Genomic DNA, 17,121 nt, shown 5'->3' with positions numbered 1-17,121 from the left:
CTCGGCTGTCTCAACTATTCCCGCGAAATACCCCTCTCGCCGCGAAATCCCTAATCACCACGAAATCCCCCCCCCGACTGGTTGTGTCTGCTGTATTCGTATATGAATTTTTAATTAGATTATGCAGGCCACGTGCACATTATGTTCAATGAGTTCAACAGTCGTGTTAAAGGTCTTACACAAAAATGGCGCAACTTCTCGCGATTGTTTCTCATCGCGGCTGGAAATATACCCGTCAAAAATTTGTTTCTAGTTATTTCTAATGCCGTTATATGCAAGACTTCATAATATTTCGGGAACTATTCAACGATCTCTTCGTCTGCTTGTAGTATAGATGGATGGATGGAGGGCTACTTGCCTCTTACGCTACACTGCCGCAAATCATACCGCCCTCTGATAGGTTAAAAGAAAACTACTCACTACCATACTAGCATTAACAGTACACGCTAAAAAACATCGTTTTTTTTTATGATTCTGATAGAGGGCGGACGCCATCAGTCAGGGTGACTTCGAGTGGATAAAATATTTTTTTTCAATCTAACATCACACAATTTTTTTAAAAATCGTCCCGACAGGAACCAGTTTACGTACGGTGTGGCGGGAAACATGTACACAATAAAGAGTACGTTTAACACGACAAGAGCTAACAATTATTTGTAAATGTTTCCACAATTCACGATGACCTAAAACGAGCAATAATGCAGAAGGCACGAAATATCTAACATCAAAATATTAAAAAATACAAAGTTGGAGGGAGGTTGTTGGTACAATAAATGTCATTCTCACTCCCAATATAGCGGGCGTCGTTTCAAAGGTGATCTTTACATATTGCAGGAAAGTGAATAATAAACCAGCTGTTGTAGTTGGTGTAGTGATGTGTAATAAAGTCAGAGAGGGGCAGTAGAATGTTCGTAGTATGTAGGCAGAGCATGAATGGATTTATGGATATGTTGGTTGACAGTGGATTATGATTAGTATGTTTGCCTTTCTTTATGAATTACGTGATGGCAATGCAGAATATTGTCACCAAGATGATCTTGCTAACTATACTGTCTCTAGTCAATGCAAATGGGTATAGCTAAGCCATACTGAATTCGGTTGTCGAAAAGAGTATATGCCATATTAATCACATGTCAAAGAAATAAATTTGGTACTCCACTTACAATGCGATATGCATTCGTAACACATTCGATGTGCTTACACATTCATTGTTTAAAGGGATATTGTATTTTTTTCATCTAAACAATTAAACCAAGATTTTACCAGAGAAAGACTAACCTTAACATTTGAAAAGTTGTTTTTTGCAGACATAATTAGCGCGTAGTCAAATATGAATCTCTGATATCATCAATATCACTTGTCTGATTGATGCAAGTGTCTTCTTAACAAGGCAATTATTACCCAGAATGACACGTGCTCAATGTTTTCGTATCACCTTTTTGTTGTATACAGTAATTGTTAATTTACCCTGTTGTGTGTTGAATAGTCTGCCAATGGGTATGTTTTAACTTTACTTCAATGGTGGTCATATTGTTGTCGTCCGAAAAGTGCGAAAACAACAGCAACAACAACATTATTTACAGGAAGAGTTTATTTGAATAAATTCGAAGGAACAATTATTGAATATTAATTAGCTGTCGTAACCAGCTATAGTTATTGATCGTATAGTTTATTTGCCAAGAGGGGATTTGCCGATTAAAGGATGACTTAAATAGATGAATTCAATCAAGCGTTATCTCAGCCTATTGTCAGTCTTTCAGCGGTAGCCTCGAGCTCGACTGCCTCGATAACTGTAAAGAAAATCAAATAAATTAGTTTAATTTTATAATATTTTATGGATGTAATAATCACCTTTATTGTCAATAACATCCATATACATGGTATATTTCATGAATAAAACGAGATTTCCAAACTTGCTTCACATGAATTGTTTTACAATAGTTTCCAAGTTTAACTTAAGGCAATTCAAAATTCCCATCTGCTTTCTGAGATACGTAGATTTATTAAATGTAGAAGATTGTGACTCGAACAATTTTGTCGTTTGCTTTGGTCCGAATATCTAGAACTTAACAATATACGTTGTTAAATAAAACGTACCTGTATCCCCACACAGAATCTTTGTGCACGCCCAAGTTCCATCGCTCGTACAGTAACTGTCAAAGGATATAATAATTGTCATTAGACTGATGTAATTTAAGTGGTTGGCTTACATGTGTTATTATGATGGTTCAACTGGCCACTATAGAATCATACACACAGACTGTTGACTGCTTGGATTGGCACTTCAGAAACGTTAATTTGACATAAGGTTGAAACGGATCATTAAGCACGAAGCCGAATTTGGTGGATACGTTATGGTAACGAAATAAGACCAAGTAACATTCATTATTTTGTGTTGACCGCGATTTGACATTATCAATCAAGCTAAGAATGTTTTAATTATAGCAATCGCTCAAGAACTTCTTGCAAAATTATTATTTCTTCATTTCTTTCCTAATTTCCTTGACATTATTGCATATGAAGAAAAGGGTCCTATTATCATCCAGAAGGCATTTCTCATAAGATCATCACGAAACATTGAAATGACCATCTGTCAGCGCCCTCGTGATCCAACCTGAGAAATGTAGCGTTTTAACGTTTATAAGTACTTGGTTGTTAAACGTACTGTAAAACATGTCGAAAAAGCGGCATGCAATTTTAGCAAATTGTGGTAAAATGTTGATTTAGCGAATCTCTTTTGTCATTGTTGATTTCTTTGTCTGGCGGCCATTTTGAATTTATAATAAAGTCATTAGCGACATCTTGAATTAGCGAATGAGTTCTAAATTCGCAAAAAAGACATGGTCGCGAAAAAGACATGTTTTACAGTATGTATTAAAAAGCTATATTAGTGATGATGTGAACAATACGACTCAAAACCTGGTTAATAAGAAATCATGCAGTATTGTAGTTGCAAAACACAGTGTCGGCCGGCACAACTGCCACATTACTGTAAATTACTCAATTATTTGAACTCAACATTATATATGTAATGCAGCTAAGAATAGAAAATTGAGAGACGTGACACCAAATGCTGGATACACATAGCAGCGAGATTTAGGTTCCGGTTACGGATTGTGAAATTTATAATACGACCGGTGCTGACAGTCACGGCTATTCAATAGCCCTGAGTACAGTCTTGTAGGTTGGCCTTCCACTGATCATTCGGCCCCCACATTGCTGAGAAGTCGAATAGACTGGGAATTCGACACTATTGTGAAGGAATGTTCGGGCGATTAAAGAGGCATTCAAGCTTTGCAGTTAAAAAATGAGAAGGTCGATACGTCCAACTATTCTAAATACCTGAACAGGAAGGGAAATTACATAAGAGACCTACTACGGTCGATCAAATCGACATTTTCCAACGTCAACCGAAAATACACGCCGCCATCTTGTTCTTGACGTATTTATCAACAAAACGTTGTTTCGTTGCGTAAAACTAGATTTTGTCAATGTTCCAGTACAGTAGGTTCATTTTTCGGCCACAAAAAAGGTATTTGTGATCGCTAGATTGGTCGAAAGATGTTTTAGCTGGTTACCGTCATGAAAACGGCAGAACGGTTCTCCGCCATATATTTGTAGGCGGGTGTCGAATCCTCGGTCTATGCGACTTCCCAGTACTGTGGGGGCCGATTGATCAGCGGAAGGAGACCAACCTACAGGACTGTACTCAGGGTTAGGCTATTCGACTACATGACATCAGAGCATTGCTGGCTTTGTTTTATTTGGAAAATTGTTTTACATAGGGTAAAATGTGGGAAATTGTCATACAACCAAATATTGATCTTTTTCGCAATTCAATAACATGTTATTATAAGTAATGATAGGAACCAAACATTTGAAAATAGTTTAATTGAATAAACTGCCATATTAAGTACAAATATTGGGACAGAGATTAAAAATAATAAGCCCCAGACAGGGTGTATCATAACTTGTAGAGCTGTTTGACACTCGCTCATTTCTGCCAGTGTCACTAAATATTTTCGTAATACTAACACTGTTTGTTTACTCCTTCTGGCTTCACCCGCTCTTTTGAAGTTGCTTTCGCTTACATGCTTACTGGTTGCATGTACGTTTTCCAATTTACAGATGCGTTATGAATTGAAATGTCCCAAACGATTGTCATGTAAATATTGGGTTCAACGTCCACAGTATAACTGAATCCATCAAGCAATGCAACAAAATTAAACAAGAATATATAATATATGTTTGAAAATAAGCGACTTCGAACCAAGGTGTTAGCATAATGCAATATAGCTTTTTGAATAAAAATTAATAATAAACGTATCTAGTTCATCTTTAGTATTACGTAACGAAATGTCCACTACATTCACTAATAACCTACCAGGTATTGCAGTCTTCTTTTCTGCCATCGCCTTCCTGGTAAATAACGCCCTCATGGAAACATGGGAACACAGGATCCATACAAATGGTGCCACATATTCCAGAAGCACAGCATTTTTTCTTCCCCTGGCAATCGGTATCATCTTGGCATTCATAGTAGCAGTAACCCTTTGGACGGACATCGTCGATAGAAGGTACCATTGGGCATTGTCCGGGTTTATCATGTTGTTCTGGAAGGAAGCATTGTGACGTTCAGAGCTCTCAGGAAATAATTTTCCACCTCATGGAAACGCTCAGGTGCGAATGCAGCAATCACAACTTTGTCTGTGAAATGACAAGTTCGTACGTAATAGTTAACATATTAATTGTATATAAATACGTACCATCACAACAGTATCGAACTTTGTAATCATGACATTGATCACCAGCTGGCTGATCTTTGTCAAGACAAACAAATCCAGGATCGACATCGTGATGTAGGAATACCTGCCCGGTGCTTGATGAAGGTTGTTCAGTGGCGGCGACAACAACTTGGATGAATAACGGATTTTTACACATTTCATTTGGATATTCATCTTGGATTACGGCGGTGATTTCACGATCTGCATCTAAACCTTCACATGGTTTATCGGTGTTGAACCATTTTGTCCACTTGTCACAATCTGGCTGTTCTGTATAATGATATTACATAAATGAAAAACATGGTTAATGAGACGAGACAGTTTTTCGCTTATAATAAGTATTCAATTCAAAGTAATACTCAAATTCAAATATTCAACTAAAATAACGTAAAAACATATTATTTGTTGTGAATATTGATTTACCAGGACAACAGAATCTGACTTTATAATCTTCACATTTCTCATCGTCCTGTTCTTCATTCAAACAAGCAAATCCATTAATGATATCATTGCTGAGTAACACATCGCCTGTTAATTCAGCTGGTATGCCATCAATAGTCTGGGCTTGAATTGCGCTGGGTCGTTTGCACGTCTTTTCACATAGTGTTGCTAGCGTTTCTAAATCGCCAATCCCTTCTTCTGGACTGTCTTCGTCGAACCATTGTGACCATTCACCATCACATGGGGGATTAGCTGTTTGAACAAAAATTACACATATAATACTGCATATTACACAACGTTATCGGACATGCCACAACGAGGAATCAATGTTTTTAACCACGGGACAACATCTCAACAATTATCGGAAATCCCGCGGAACACGGTAACACAACTATTTTAAAGGAATTATTAATTAATTTGTGACTCAGAAAACATAACATGTGAATGTATACCGGTTTTCCTGCAATACACAATATAATAAATGTGTTACCTGGACAGCAGTATCTCACTCGATAGTCAAGGCAAGTGTTATCTGGCTGATCTGCCATCCGACACACAAAGCCAATGTCCGGTGAATAATGCAAGAATATTTCATCAGTATCTTCTGCAGGAATACCGTCAAGGGTCTGCACTTGTATCGCCGATGGATTGGTACACATGTTATCACCATACAACTCGATGGCAAGGGATGTCGTTTCCCAGTCCCCAGTACCTCCTGGGTTATCTCTATCGAACCAGACAGTCCATGCACCATCCACACATTCTACAAGTATATTCCAGGCATATATTATTCCTGAAATTTTAATGATTCGCGAATATTCATGAACTAAATGAGTAGTGTGCACTCATCTGTATTTGGACAGCACATTGATGTCAAGTCAGTTGGATGGGTGTAACAATGGTAGCCAAATGGACACTGCTTATCAAGAGAATCACAACCAACGGAATCCCATCAGCACCAATTAAAGGAATTCCCATAGGGCAAGGTGGTTGAACTATAAAATTACAAACACCCACGCAGTAATTATTAGTGAGCCATAGAATATGTAGTACACACCACGGTGCATTTAAATTAAATTTTATATAAACTGTACTGCACCTTACCCGTTTACCTACGCTTCTCTATACAAATTAATATTATGGAAACATTTTTACATCCAATAATGTTTTAGTCTCAGAAGCACTTCTTGAAAATTTAACTTACCACAATCAGGGTCCGGTTTGCAGTACCACTTGCCGTTTCTACATTCGCTAAATAGATTTAAACAAACGCAGTTTATATTAACTGTTTCAAGAATACGTGCAATACATACAACAAGGTACAAATTGTTATCTGCTATCGTTGATGTAATTTTGATCAGGCAAATTTCTAATCTATGAACACTGATGGCCAATCTAATGGTAATACGGGCACAATACTGAAAGCATATTCGAAATTACTACACAAATGCCCCCGGGTAATGTCGCGTCAATGTTCGTGTGGATATATGTGTATATCGGTAACACCTTAACGGAGCGAAACTATCACTTGCGTAGTCATAAATGCAATCTGATTAAAATCTGATGTAGTGTACGGGCTTTAATTAATTATTTTGGCTATAAACTTATTTTAATTTTATTTTTGTTATTAATGCCTTTTTATTTTATTATTTTACTTTGATTTTGTAATTTTTTTTAAATTCCGCCCTACATACATCTGACCCGATGCCTATGTAACGATATTTCCAAGAGACCAACTTTCGACGATTTTAGTCAACGAATCACAGATCTCCTTCTATAGCGCACGTGATGACGTCACCGGGCAGAGTCAGGTAGCAAACACACTCAAATAAAATGGCGGATTATACCGACGTTAGCGACCGAGAAAAACACGGCTGATTTGGACTGGACACATCGCAATTGATCAGGAAATATTGTTTTGCTCCAGTTTTCTGCGTCGATGTCGTGGGACGGTAAAATCAGGTTGCATTGTTTATATAGCTATTTACAGTGTTCTAATCCTTATGATTTACTTAGTTTTTTTGCTTCCATTCTAGATAATTATACTCTGCGTTTGATGTAAAATTGAAGCGATGACTGAATAAACGAACCTTGGCTGGCGAAGATGTATCAGGAAGTGGGCAGGACTCCAGAAGACGTACCTACACTTTATGCAATTTTTTTTAATTATGCTAATTTATTCATGACGTGGCAGTTTCTGTGCTCATGAATATTTATTAATTTGTGGGTAAATACATTTTGAAAGGGGCGATATATTATTTTGGGGGGGAAGAGTTAGAAAGGGGGATCAGTAATCATTCGGGGGTCAATACAAAAGAAGGGACCCATTTGGAGAGCAGCCATGCTCCTCGTGTCTGTTGATGCACGTGACCTACAGCTGTCAACTGTGTTCGTTCTTCGTCGACTTCGACTGGCTTCCATGTGAGTTAGTATTCTTGTGTTCTGACTACAGTTTTTGAATCCGTTGTTTAGGTTTTTAACGTCTTTCATGTCTTTTGTAGGAGTGTCCAATCCGTGATTCGAACTTGCGATCTTTGAGTTCCCACCGCACTGTCTTGTCCACTGTACCACGAGTACCACGAGCTTTATTGCCAAATAGTGTTTGCGAGAAAAAGATGGGCAGGCAAGGGAATTGAACCCGGGTCCTCCTGATCACTATGTAGGGATCTGATCCACAAGACCACGATGGATTGACTGGTTGTGTTTGCACTATATAGTGTGTATATATAGAAATACAACATATTTCTATTATTGAGTTACAATTGTCCAAAAAATTGGCAATTTTGTGTTTTACTTGTGTAAACTATATACATGGCATAACCCGTTAGTGTACATTTTGCCAATTGGGTGTTTGCCATTTGCGTTGCCCATACCTGACCCGACCCTAATGCCAAGACACGTTCCTGTTAATAATTCCGTTGCCCATACCTGACCTGACCCGACCCTAACCCTAATGCCAAGACACGTTTCTGTTAATAATTCCGTTGCCCATACCTGACCTGACCCGACCCTAAACCTAATGCCAAGACACGTTCCTGTTCATAATTGTTCAATAATGATACTCTGTTGTGCACTGTCTGCGGGTAAGTTGCATTGATGTCAACTGATTAAACTAGTCGCGTTTAAGTAATTTCCACTATTAACAAGTTGTTACATTGTGACAATAAATGTGTGGACAAATATTTTAGACTTATTTTGGTGTAAACAACTCTCATTTGAATAATTCCAACAATTACAAGTTCTTAAATTGACAAAATGAATGTATGGACAAATATTGACCATTATACTTGTGAGTAAATACCTGTTGTTTAATTTCCACCTCTACAAGGTTGTTAAATTGAGAGAATAAATGAGTGGATAAATATTTGATACTTATTTAGGTGTAAGAACTCGTGTTTGACCAACTTCCACCATCGCAAGTTGTTAAAATAATGAAATAAATATACTGGTATCATTGGATATTTTATTTAATTGTGAAACTTTCTAACAAAATGTTAACTGCTGGCTTCGAACCCCCAATCAACAATTCCGCAGACACAGTATAAATTCCACCACACCACAGAAGATATTAGTCTGTTGCCTGAATTGTTTTCGTGATATAGGGAACGCCATCGACGCTTTAACAAAACTTACCTTGACTTGGGTCTTGTTTATCTCTTGTGACTGGAAACTGTTGAACAAATTGCTCGTCGTCCAGGTTAAGACGCAAGTTATTTTATTATTTATTCATTCAGTTTTGCATGGTGGAGTTTTGTGAGGTTTATTATTTGTTCGCGACGTTCTTTGCTTACTTGTTTACGGTTTGAGAGATTTCAGTTTATTTGATTTACGCTTTTACGGTAGCTCTGAGCGGGACTCGAACCCACTGTCTTTTCAAGCTAATTTTGTTTTATTTTGATGGCAGCTTGTGTACAACGCCACGACGTTGGTCGTTAAGTGGTGTTCATTTTTCTAACTACTCCAGTGTTCCGATGAGTTGAACGGAAAAGCCAAAACGATTGCTCGTTTCTGATTGCTTCGGTTCTGGTGAGTGTGTATCTAGTGTGATTCGAATCCGTGTCGTTTGTATTGAGCGTTTTTTTTATTTCCCATGTTGGCTACGCCGTAATATGCAACCACTTCCCCGTTTTATTGTGATTTTGAGAGTGTTTAATGATGTCTTCCTCGCCCGTCACGCCATGACCCAGTTTCAACCACACGGCCATTTTGCAACAAGTGCGTGACCCTAGGCGTCATCCGACTGACTATATGATCGTTGTGTTCAACTGTTAAAGCTAGGATTTATTACCGTTATTATCATTATATTGTCACATGATTTGTTTTACCTTATGTGCAATGTCTTAAGTATCTTTATTGTAATTTCTATATACCAATTCGTATATACCGAGGAAACGACCCCGATTGAAGGTCATGTATTTTGTGACGTCACCAAATCGTGTGTAGGTACGGCTTCTAGATCCGTGCCAGGAAGTGTACACATTTGTTGGAAGTGAAAAAAATATTCAATGTAATGACAAAAATTGTAAAATGCTGTGGAATTTCTTTTGTAAATAAAAATATACTAGCAATTTTCTATTAATGGTTTATTCAAGTGGGCAAAATATAATGTACAGAAAGATTGCCCGTAGAGTATCTCTACACTGAAAAGTAAGCAACCGACAGCCTGTATAAAAGGGGGCTGTGATTGGCTGTTACTTACGCGATATTTGAACGGGACTTATATAAGCATTGGATCAAATGTATGTAGGGCGGAATTAAACAAAGAATCACAAAATCAAATAATAAAATAAAAAGGCATTAATAACAAAAGTAATAAAAAATAAAATTAAAACAAGTTTATAGCCAAAATAATTAAAGCCCGTACACTACATCAGATTTTAATCAGATTGTCATAAATGGTAGTTACAGTGAGTGTAAAGTAATAATATTATTATTGTTGTTTTTTTCCGATAAGCAGTGTCCGATGTTTACAGCAGTGCAAAAATGTTGAAATTTGTTTCGTGTGATGTTATACAAAGTACCCCCGCCCCTTTGTCGGGTCACTGGTGTCATTCACTAGGAGAGAACCAATTACTGCACGGACGAGTTTAACAGAACGTTATTTTCACCCAAGCTGATTGTTGGGTTTTGTTTTCCACTGATTCTGCATGAGATTACAGTGCCAGTTGTTGGTAATGTCGGAGCTAATAACTGTTGAGTTCGAACACATGTTTTTATATACGAATTATTTTTGCACCTATTGTAAAACATCACACAGTGATTATCGGGGAAGCAATTACAATATTGTTACTTTACACTCACTGCGGGGAATACATGTGTGGAGTAGACGTTTTTGCTGCTTACCATATTTCACAGTTTTCGACATACGTTTCAAATGGATTGTAGTAAGTACAGTTCTTTTCACAGTAACCTAAGAATGGATGTAAAGAGTTTTATAATGGCGTTTGTCGAATACTGTCGTGCAGCATTCAATCAAATCACCACATATTACAAACGTCATAACACCGGGCATGTAAATATCATTATACTAGTACAGTGTATATTGTTAACACACAAATATGATGTGATATATATTTCTTAATTATACCCGAAGCATTTCCAAATTTAAACGCTGAAATACCTTCAATATAATGTCCACCCAGGCATGAAGGAGGCGGGCAGTTTTCAATGTCCGAACAGCAAAGGTAATCCTGATCAGGATTTGCAATACACTCATCGCACGATACCCAGCACACTTCCGGTACAAAATCGATTGGACAAGGACATGGTCCACCTGTGAAAACAATCATTGTCACACATTGCAACACACAAAAAACAATTACAGTCGAGCAATTCGAACTTACTATTGTATTAATTTTGAAATTGAAATGTCTGTATGCACGACATTTTAAAAGTAACATGTACTCACCGCATGCCAGGTCAGGTCGACAAATCCAATCCCCTTCTCTACAAACGCTGATAGAAAGTATACAAATGTTTTGTTCAAGAATATTTAAATCTATTCTACGATTGTAAGTTTCGTATTAGTTAAATCTAATAAGTCTAATGGAACTTAAAGGGCGGTAGTCGTCACGCCAGGCATGCACGAGACATATGGGTCTCATATAAACAAAGATGGCAACTTGGCAGATCAACGAGTACAAACTGAGACGTTACCAAGAATTAATTAGGTATTTTTAGGTGATTGGAATGTATCAAAGGAGGCAAGTCGCGCTCAGGTTAAACCTCGTACTCATGATTTCCATTAGAAGAGCGCATTGGATTGTGGGAAAATAAATATTTATCAACACAAATATCGCACATGAGCTGCGCTACGACTGCCGCGCTTTAACCGAAGATAATCAGAAAAACCAATCTCTTACCATGTTTCACAATCTTCGTTTACTACATCTCCTGGCGAGTAATACTCGCAGTCCAACTCACAAAATCCTTCTGTGAAAATTAAAAAAAATTGTGAGTGTCTATAATTATTATCTCTTTGAAGCGCAAGGGTCAACATGTGTCACCATTCGCAATTTCTTTAAATTTTCAAATATTTTTAAGTCCATTTGAGCCAAAATTAGAAATAAATAAAAAATAAATATACATGGGCAAAATATTGTACTGAGGTGGTGGGAAATGTGGTCCAAAGATTCTGGCAATCGAGATGTTTGATTAGGTCAGAAACAGCCATACACGCTCATGTACAGGTTGTGTGAGAGAATAATTTTGGAGGCGAATATACGGGTTCTCTGGGGTGGGGGGGGAATAATAGCATACATTGTGATAAATTATCCCCGAGCACGGCGTTGCAATACCGTGGATATGGTATATCCATTATATTACGTTGTATGGTGATATTCTCTTGAGTGTGTAGTAGATTTCATATATTACACATATTGCGTACGCGTAGTATGTTTGTTATTCGCGGGCATTTTCTCGATCAATTCGCATATAAATTTACCATTTTAGGCAATTATAATTACTACAACGGGCTGATCGGTACCTGTACCTCGATTTCTATTTCTATGGTATTATAGTCAATTTAGTTCTGGGACATAAACTTAAGCCATCCAGATCCAGGCATATAAGACGTGACTAAAGCCAATAAAAGGACAGGTTTCGACTAAGCACAGAAAAGCGAAGGTCAGCTGATATTCTCTAAGCTGTTGTATCCATACTATAATTTCAATTACCTGGCGTGTATACTCCTCCAAGACATGCTGGTGCCGGGCAGCTACCGTCGTCGCAACAAATATAGTTTGGCGTCGTTGATGCATGTTCATCACAAACGTCACAATTCAACCAACACATTTGCCCCAGAAATCCTTCAGGACACGGACATGGTCCATCTTTTTTTGGAAAAAGATATAATAATGATATTCACGTGATACTAATCACATGCAGTGATGTGTGTTAATATTCTTGTAATATCTATGCCATTACGAGTACACAGATGACATGTTGCTCACCGCAATGTCGTCTACACGCTTCTTCCGTTTCAAAATTATTGTTGTTTCCTTCACATCCTCCGTATATGAACTTTTTACACTCATTTATTTCACAGTCGAAGTACCATCTGGAAATGGAACCTTTACACGTACCAGGATCAACAGGTAAACAGCAGTCACCTATAATTTTAAAATAATATCATATATCTGTAATTAATTATTACTGAAATGAATTCTATCATTTTGTTAGGAATCCGTATTTATAAACTGGGATACTGTAAATTCCATTTGCACATTGCTTACCTCCGCATTCTTTTTCGCAATCTGCTCTAGTATGAAAATTGTTATCATTCCCCTGACATCCACCGTAAATAAATTCTTTGCACTTGTTATCCCGGCAATCGTGATACCATCGTGGCAAATATGCTTCACACGGTCCAGATTCAGGTTCAAGACAGCATGGGTATTTATCTGTACAATTAGATACCGAGCTATTACTTTTTCTGCAATACCTCTGTTAATGACATTGTGAACATATTGCGAGAGATCGAATCGTACAATTTGTACAAAAATATGTTAGTTCAGTATATATGGCCATAATACATTTTTTACGAGCATGACCCTACCTGGACAACATGCACCATATTCAAAATTAAGCACACAGGAATATCCAGTCGGACATTCTGTAAATGCGCAATTGTACGGGTATCCAGTTTCAGCTAACAAGGGCTTCTCGCAAGGAACCCAGTCTGTTGGTAAAAAAAAACAGTGTGTATTATACAATAGTAGTCAAATATTACTACGATCTGATCTAAAACAGTATAACGATTTCCTGTCAAACTGATGTCACAAAATACTGGGTTTTTTGGTATTGTCGAAAAGTACAACAAACTGGCACAAAGAAAAATATAAACTCGTAGCTGTTGACATAGAAAGTAAAGCAAGTACATAACACGGATTACATGGCGGGGTAAATTATAATTAATTCAAAGTAAACATTTTAATATTACTGTTGGACTAATGTTTGTATCATAAATGTAGCACCTAACGATATTCACAGAAATTGCTGGTGAGTTTCAACATCAGACGATCAAGTGAAATCAACGTTCATATTATAATGTTTAACTTAAATCCTACCACCGTTACAGCATATCCTATCAATGCATGTGAAGCCATATACATGCAAGCAATCTGCATCTGTCAAACACGTGACTACATTACCCACATCGTCCGTTTGTGGAGTAACACAAGCTATAACAAAAAAATCAAACGAGAGAATAGTTACGTTATACATTTCCCGGTGAAGATGCGCCAGTACTGTTTATGTAAATTACCGTTTGCGCATGCAATGGACACGAAAATAACATTATTGTGACGTAAGCCATGACAGAATGTTTCTTACTGCAAGATGGGTCTGTGGTACAGGGGTCCCATTCGGCGTTTGTGCATTGACTGCAAGAAATAAACAATGTACATTAGACAACACAAATTACCTACGTAAATATAAATGAATTGCCAATCGATTTATATACAAGGTATTTCTAAAGTATATACCATTCTGTGCATAGTGGTACTGTTATAGTATCTCCTGGCATAAAGTATTCACAATCATATCTACAGTAACCTATAAAAACAATAGAAAACCACAATAATGAGCGCACATGTAGTACATATTGTAATATATTATACATGGATGAACACTTCCGGTCATTTGTTGAATCAAACACAGGTGCTACATATTGAACACATTTGCACTTGTATGTCGCATATACTGCATGTTACCATAGTAAAAAATAACGTGAACATAACCCACCAACAGTATTAATGAATCCAACACAGCCTCCTGGACACGCTTTCTCATCAATGCAACAAATGTCGTATGGCGGATGGTTCATACAATTGTCACAGTTGGATAGGCATACTGGAAAGCTATCTATTGGAATGCGAGGACAGGGGCATCCAATCGGATCTCCTATAAACAGGACAAACGGGAATCGCGTGAAATTAAATGTACGGTGTTGTCAGAGTGTACTTTATAGCAGTCGGTTAAAACTAATGTACGGTACTCACTGATAGGACAGCACACCGATAGACCACTCGAATCTAGCGCAGTGCATTCATATCCTCTTGGACAATGCTTTATTCTCGTTGCATAGTATTCTGATGTCAGAAGAGCTCCTGAACAGAACACTGTTCCAACACCATCTTCTACATATGGATCACCTCCGTTCGGACATATTTCATCTAGAAAGAAAAAAACAAAAACAAATATACGTTTTATATACTATACTTAATTGATAATTGTAGGTACAATAACTGTTGTTTTTAGCGATGTTGTTACTTACCACATGGTAATTCCTCTATGCATGCCATGGCGCCGTCTATACATTTACTGAGAATACGAACAAAACATTTACTAGTGAGAATGTGATCGCCGATCCATGTGCTACCAATCATAGTTTCGTCAACAGGTTTTAAGGTGGGGTTTGCTAATTATTACTTCACGTTCACTAAATATGAGATTGAATAGAGAACACCAAAGAAGATGCTACGAAAATGCACTGTGTTTTAGCCGACATTATTATTAAATCTGTAATACCCACCATAACACACAGTCTGGCATCAGAATCACTCCGCCATTCGGAATCAGAACTCCATTAACAACGCAATCTCCAGCTACAGATATAATTAAATACACATACTATCAACGCTTGATGTCACCAATTATCCAGTATGGTGGCATGTGCCAAGAGTTACGGTTTCGCATAAATGTTTTGCGTGGTCATTTTTATCCAGTCCATTGGCATCGTGTCGGTGAACAATAGTTGAAAAGAGAATTGCAATAACAATCACCACTGAAGACGATTTGTAGTGAAAGAGAAGACTTACAAATTGCTGGACAGCATATACTGTATCCGAGGTCTAAAGGATGGCAAAAATAATCAGCCGGGCAATCCCCTTGTGTAAGACCCAATGGTGCATCCAGTGGAAGTGTACAGAAATTAACATCTGTTCCCGTAATTGTATAGTAATCATCGCCATTGGGGCAGATGGGTTCTGATGGATCTATAAAAAAGTGCGCTGGTATTAAAAAGACAGGAAACAACAGAGTAATTTGTAATAGGTCATACAACTGTATCTACAAGCTGTATATATACTTGCAATCATTTCATAATATTGTTTGTTGTTGGTTAATTTGCTTCGTCGACCAAAACTTATATATATATATTGCCATATTTATTACGTTAACATTTGCTGTTGAACTTGAAGTACCAAATATTGTCGGAACTTACCACAGATAAGACCAGGGGGATACAAACATACAAATCCACCATCCCGGCATTGACTGGGGACACAATGAAAAACGTTAGTGTAGTGATATTGCACGATTATAAATACTACTTGTTCATGTCATTAGCACGTATAGGCAGTATACTAGCGCATGGGCAGTAATGGGCAGCATGTCGTTAACTGAACAATAATAACAAATATGTGAAACCTACCAGAGGGCGCAGCCCCATATCACGGTTCCACCAACTGGGTACGCAACGCCGTTATAATAACACACATCAACTGGTAAATAGAGCAAATGAATGTATATAAAATTACGGTCTTGAACACCCAGAAAAGATGTTTTTTTTTCTCTAAATGAGTTACGTTTAACAACCTAGTTGGCGGAGAAAAAGCAATAACATTTGAAAACACTTGCGAAGATGTGTATATGTTAATTAACCCATAATATAAATGAGGAATAAATTAGAGACTTTTTTATTTATTTGTTAAAAGTAGCAGTTCGTAACAATTAAATTTGTCGCTACTTAGCACAGTAGACATTGAAGCGTTACAATCGTTGTATAGCGTTTCAAAAATGTAATTGTGACAAAATGTAATATACGCGCTTTGCATACGTAGCATGGGACAGGACAGAAACTGTGACGCCTTAAAGTCTGATTTCGCAATGGAAAATGAAAATAAAATATGTAAATACTTACGTTTCAGCGGGCAGCACACACCGTGCGAACTCGTTATCATGTTACAGTAGAAACCACGTGGGCAGGTCCGAGTTAATATACTATCAACACCAATTGCAACGGAGCACAATGCATTCATGTTTTGGTCGTCTTTATAAGGTTGTACTCCACTGGGACACATTTTATCTACAGATAATATATTCAAAAATGTCTAAAATTTAAAACCGACTAGTTCAAAATAAAACTGTTTATCTACAACTTTATTACAATTCATCTGACACCGCAATGCGATAAGAAAATGTCTATCGCATGATCACGTGCACACTGTGCATTCATTCAATTTTATGACGTTTATACCATTATCGAACAATAAATGTAACACGTCATCAATTTATGCGTATTTGAAAAGGACACCAGAGAGAAAGGGCGTTACGAGAATTGACAGTCACTGACACTGTTAGACGCCATTCCCAAGTAGCATAGATCATAATGTGA

The 17,121-nt window shown here is 37.4% G+C and overlaps 1 protein-coding gene across 1 annotated transcript; it reads right to left on the bottom strand.

Moving 5' to 3' along the window:
- Positions 1-1,573: 1,573 nt before the first annotated feature.
- On the bottom strand, positions 1,574-16,793 carry LOC102806216 (uncharacterized). The gene is made up of 26 exons (XM_085502348.1): positions 16,648-16,793; positions 16,159-16,228; positions 15,949-16,001; positions 15,545-15,721; positions 15,259-15,331; positions 15,001-15,047; positions 14,726-14,899; positions 14,469-14,627; positions 14,210-14,279; positions 14,058-14,107; positions 13,793-13,906; positions 13,282-13,404; positions 12,959-13,126; positions 12,677-12,835; positions 12,401-12,556; positions 11,588-11,657; positions 11,134-11,180; positions 10,846-10,998; positions 10,569-10,635; positions 6,430-6,476; positions 5,716-6,018; positions 5,208-5,477; positions 4,767-5,054; positions 4,385-4,613; positions 2,098-2,153; positions 1,574-1,790 (listed from the first exon to the last, which is right to left on the bottom strand). The coding sequence occupies exons 1-26, from the start codon at positions 16,763-16,765 to the stop codon at positions 1,738-1,740; spliced, it is 3,294 nt and encodes a 1,097-aa protein (XP_085358474.1). The 5' UTR covers positions 16,766-16,793; the 3' UTR covers positions 1,574-1,737.
- Positions 16,794-17,121: the final 328 nt, after the last annotated feature.

The sequence above is a fragment of the Saccoglossus kowalevskii genome, chromosome 8 (assembly GCF_978046115.1).
Source record: "Saccoglossus kowalevskii chromosome 8, keSacKowa6.1, whole genome shotgun sequence".
NCBI lineage: Eukaryota > Metazoa > Hemichordata > Enteropneusta > Harrimaniidae > Saccoglossus > Saccoglossus kowalevskii.
The sequence above is the reverse complement of the archived record's forward strand: the minus strand, read 5'-3'. Positions and strand labels throughout refer to the sequence as shown.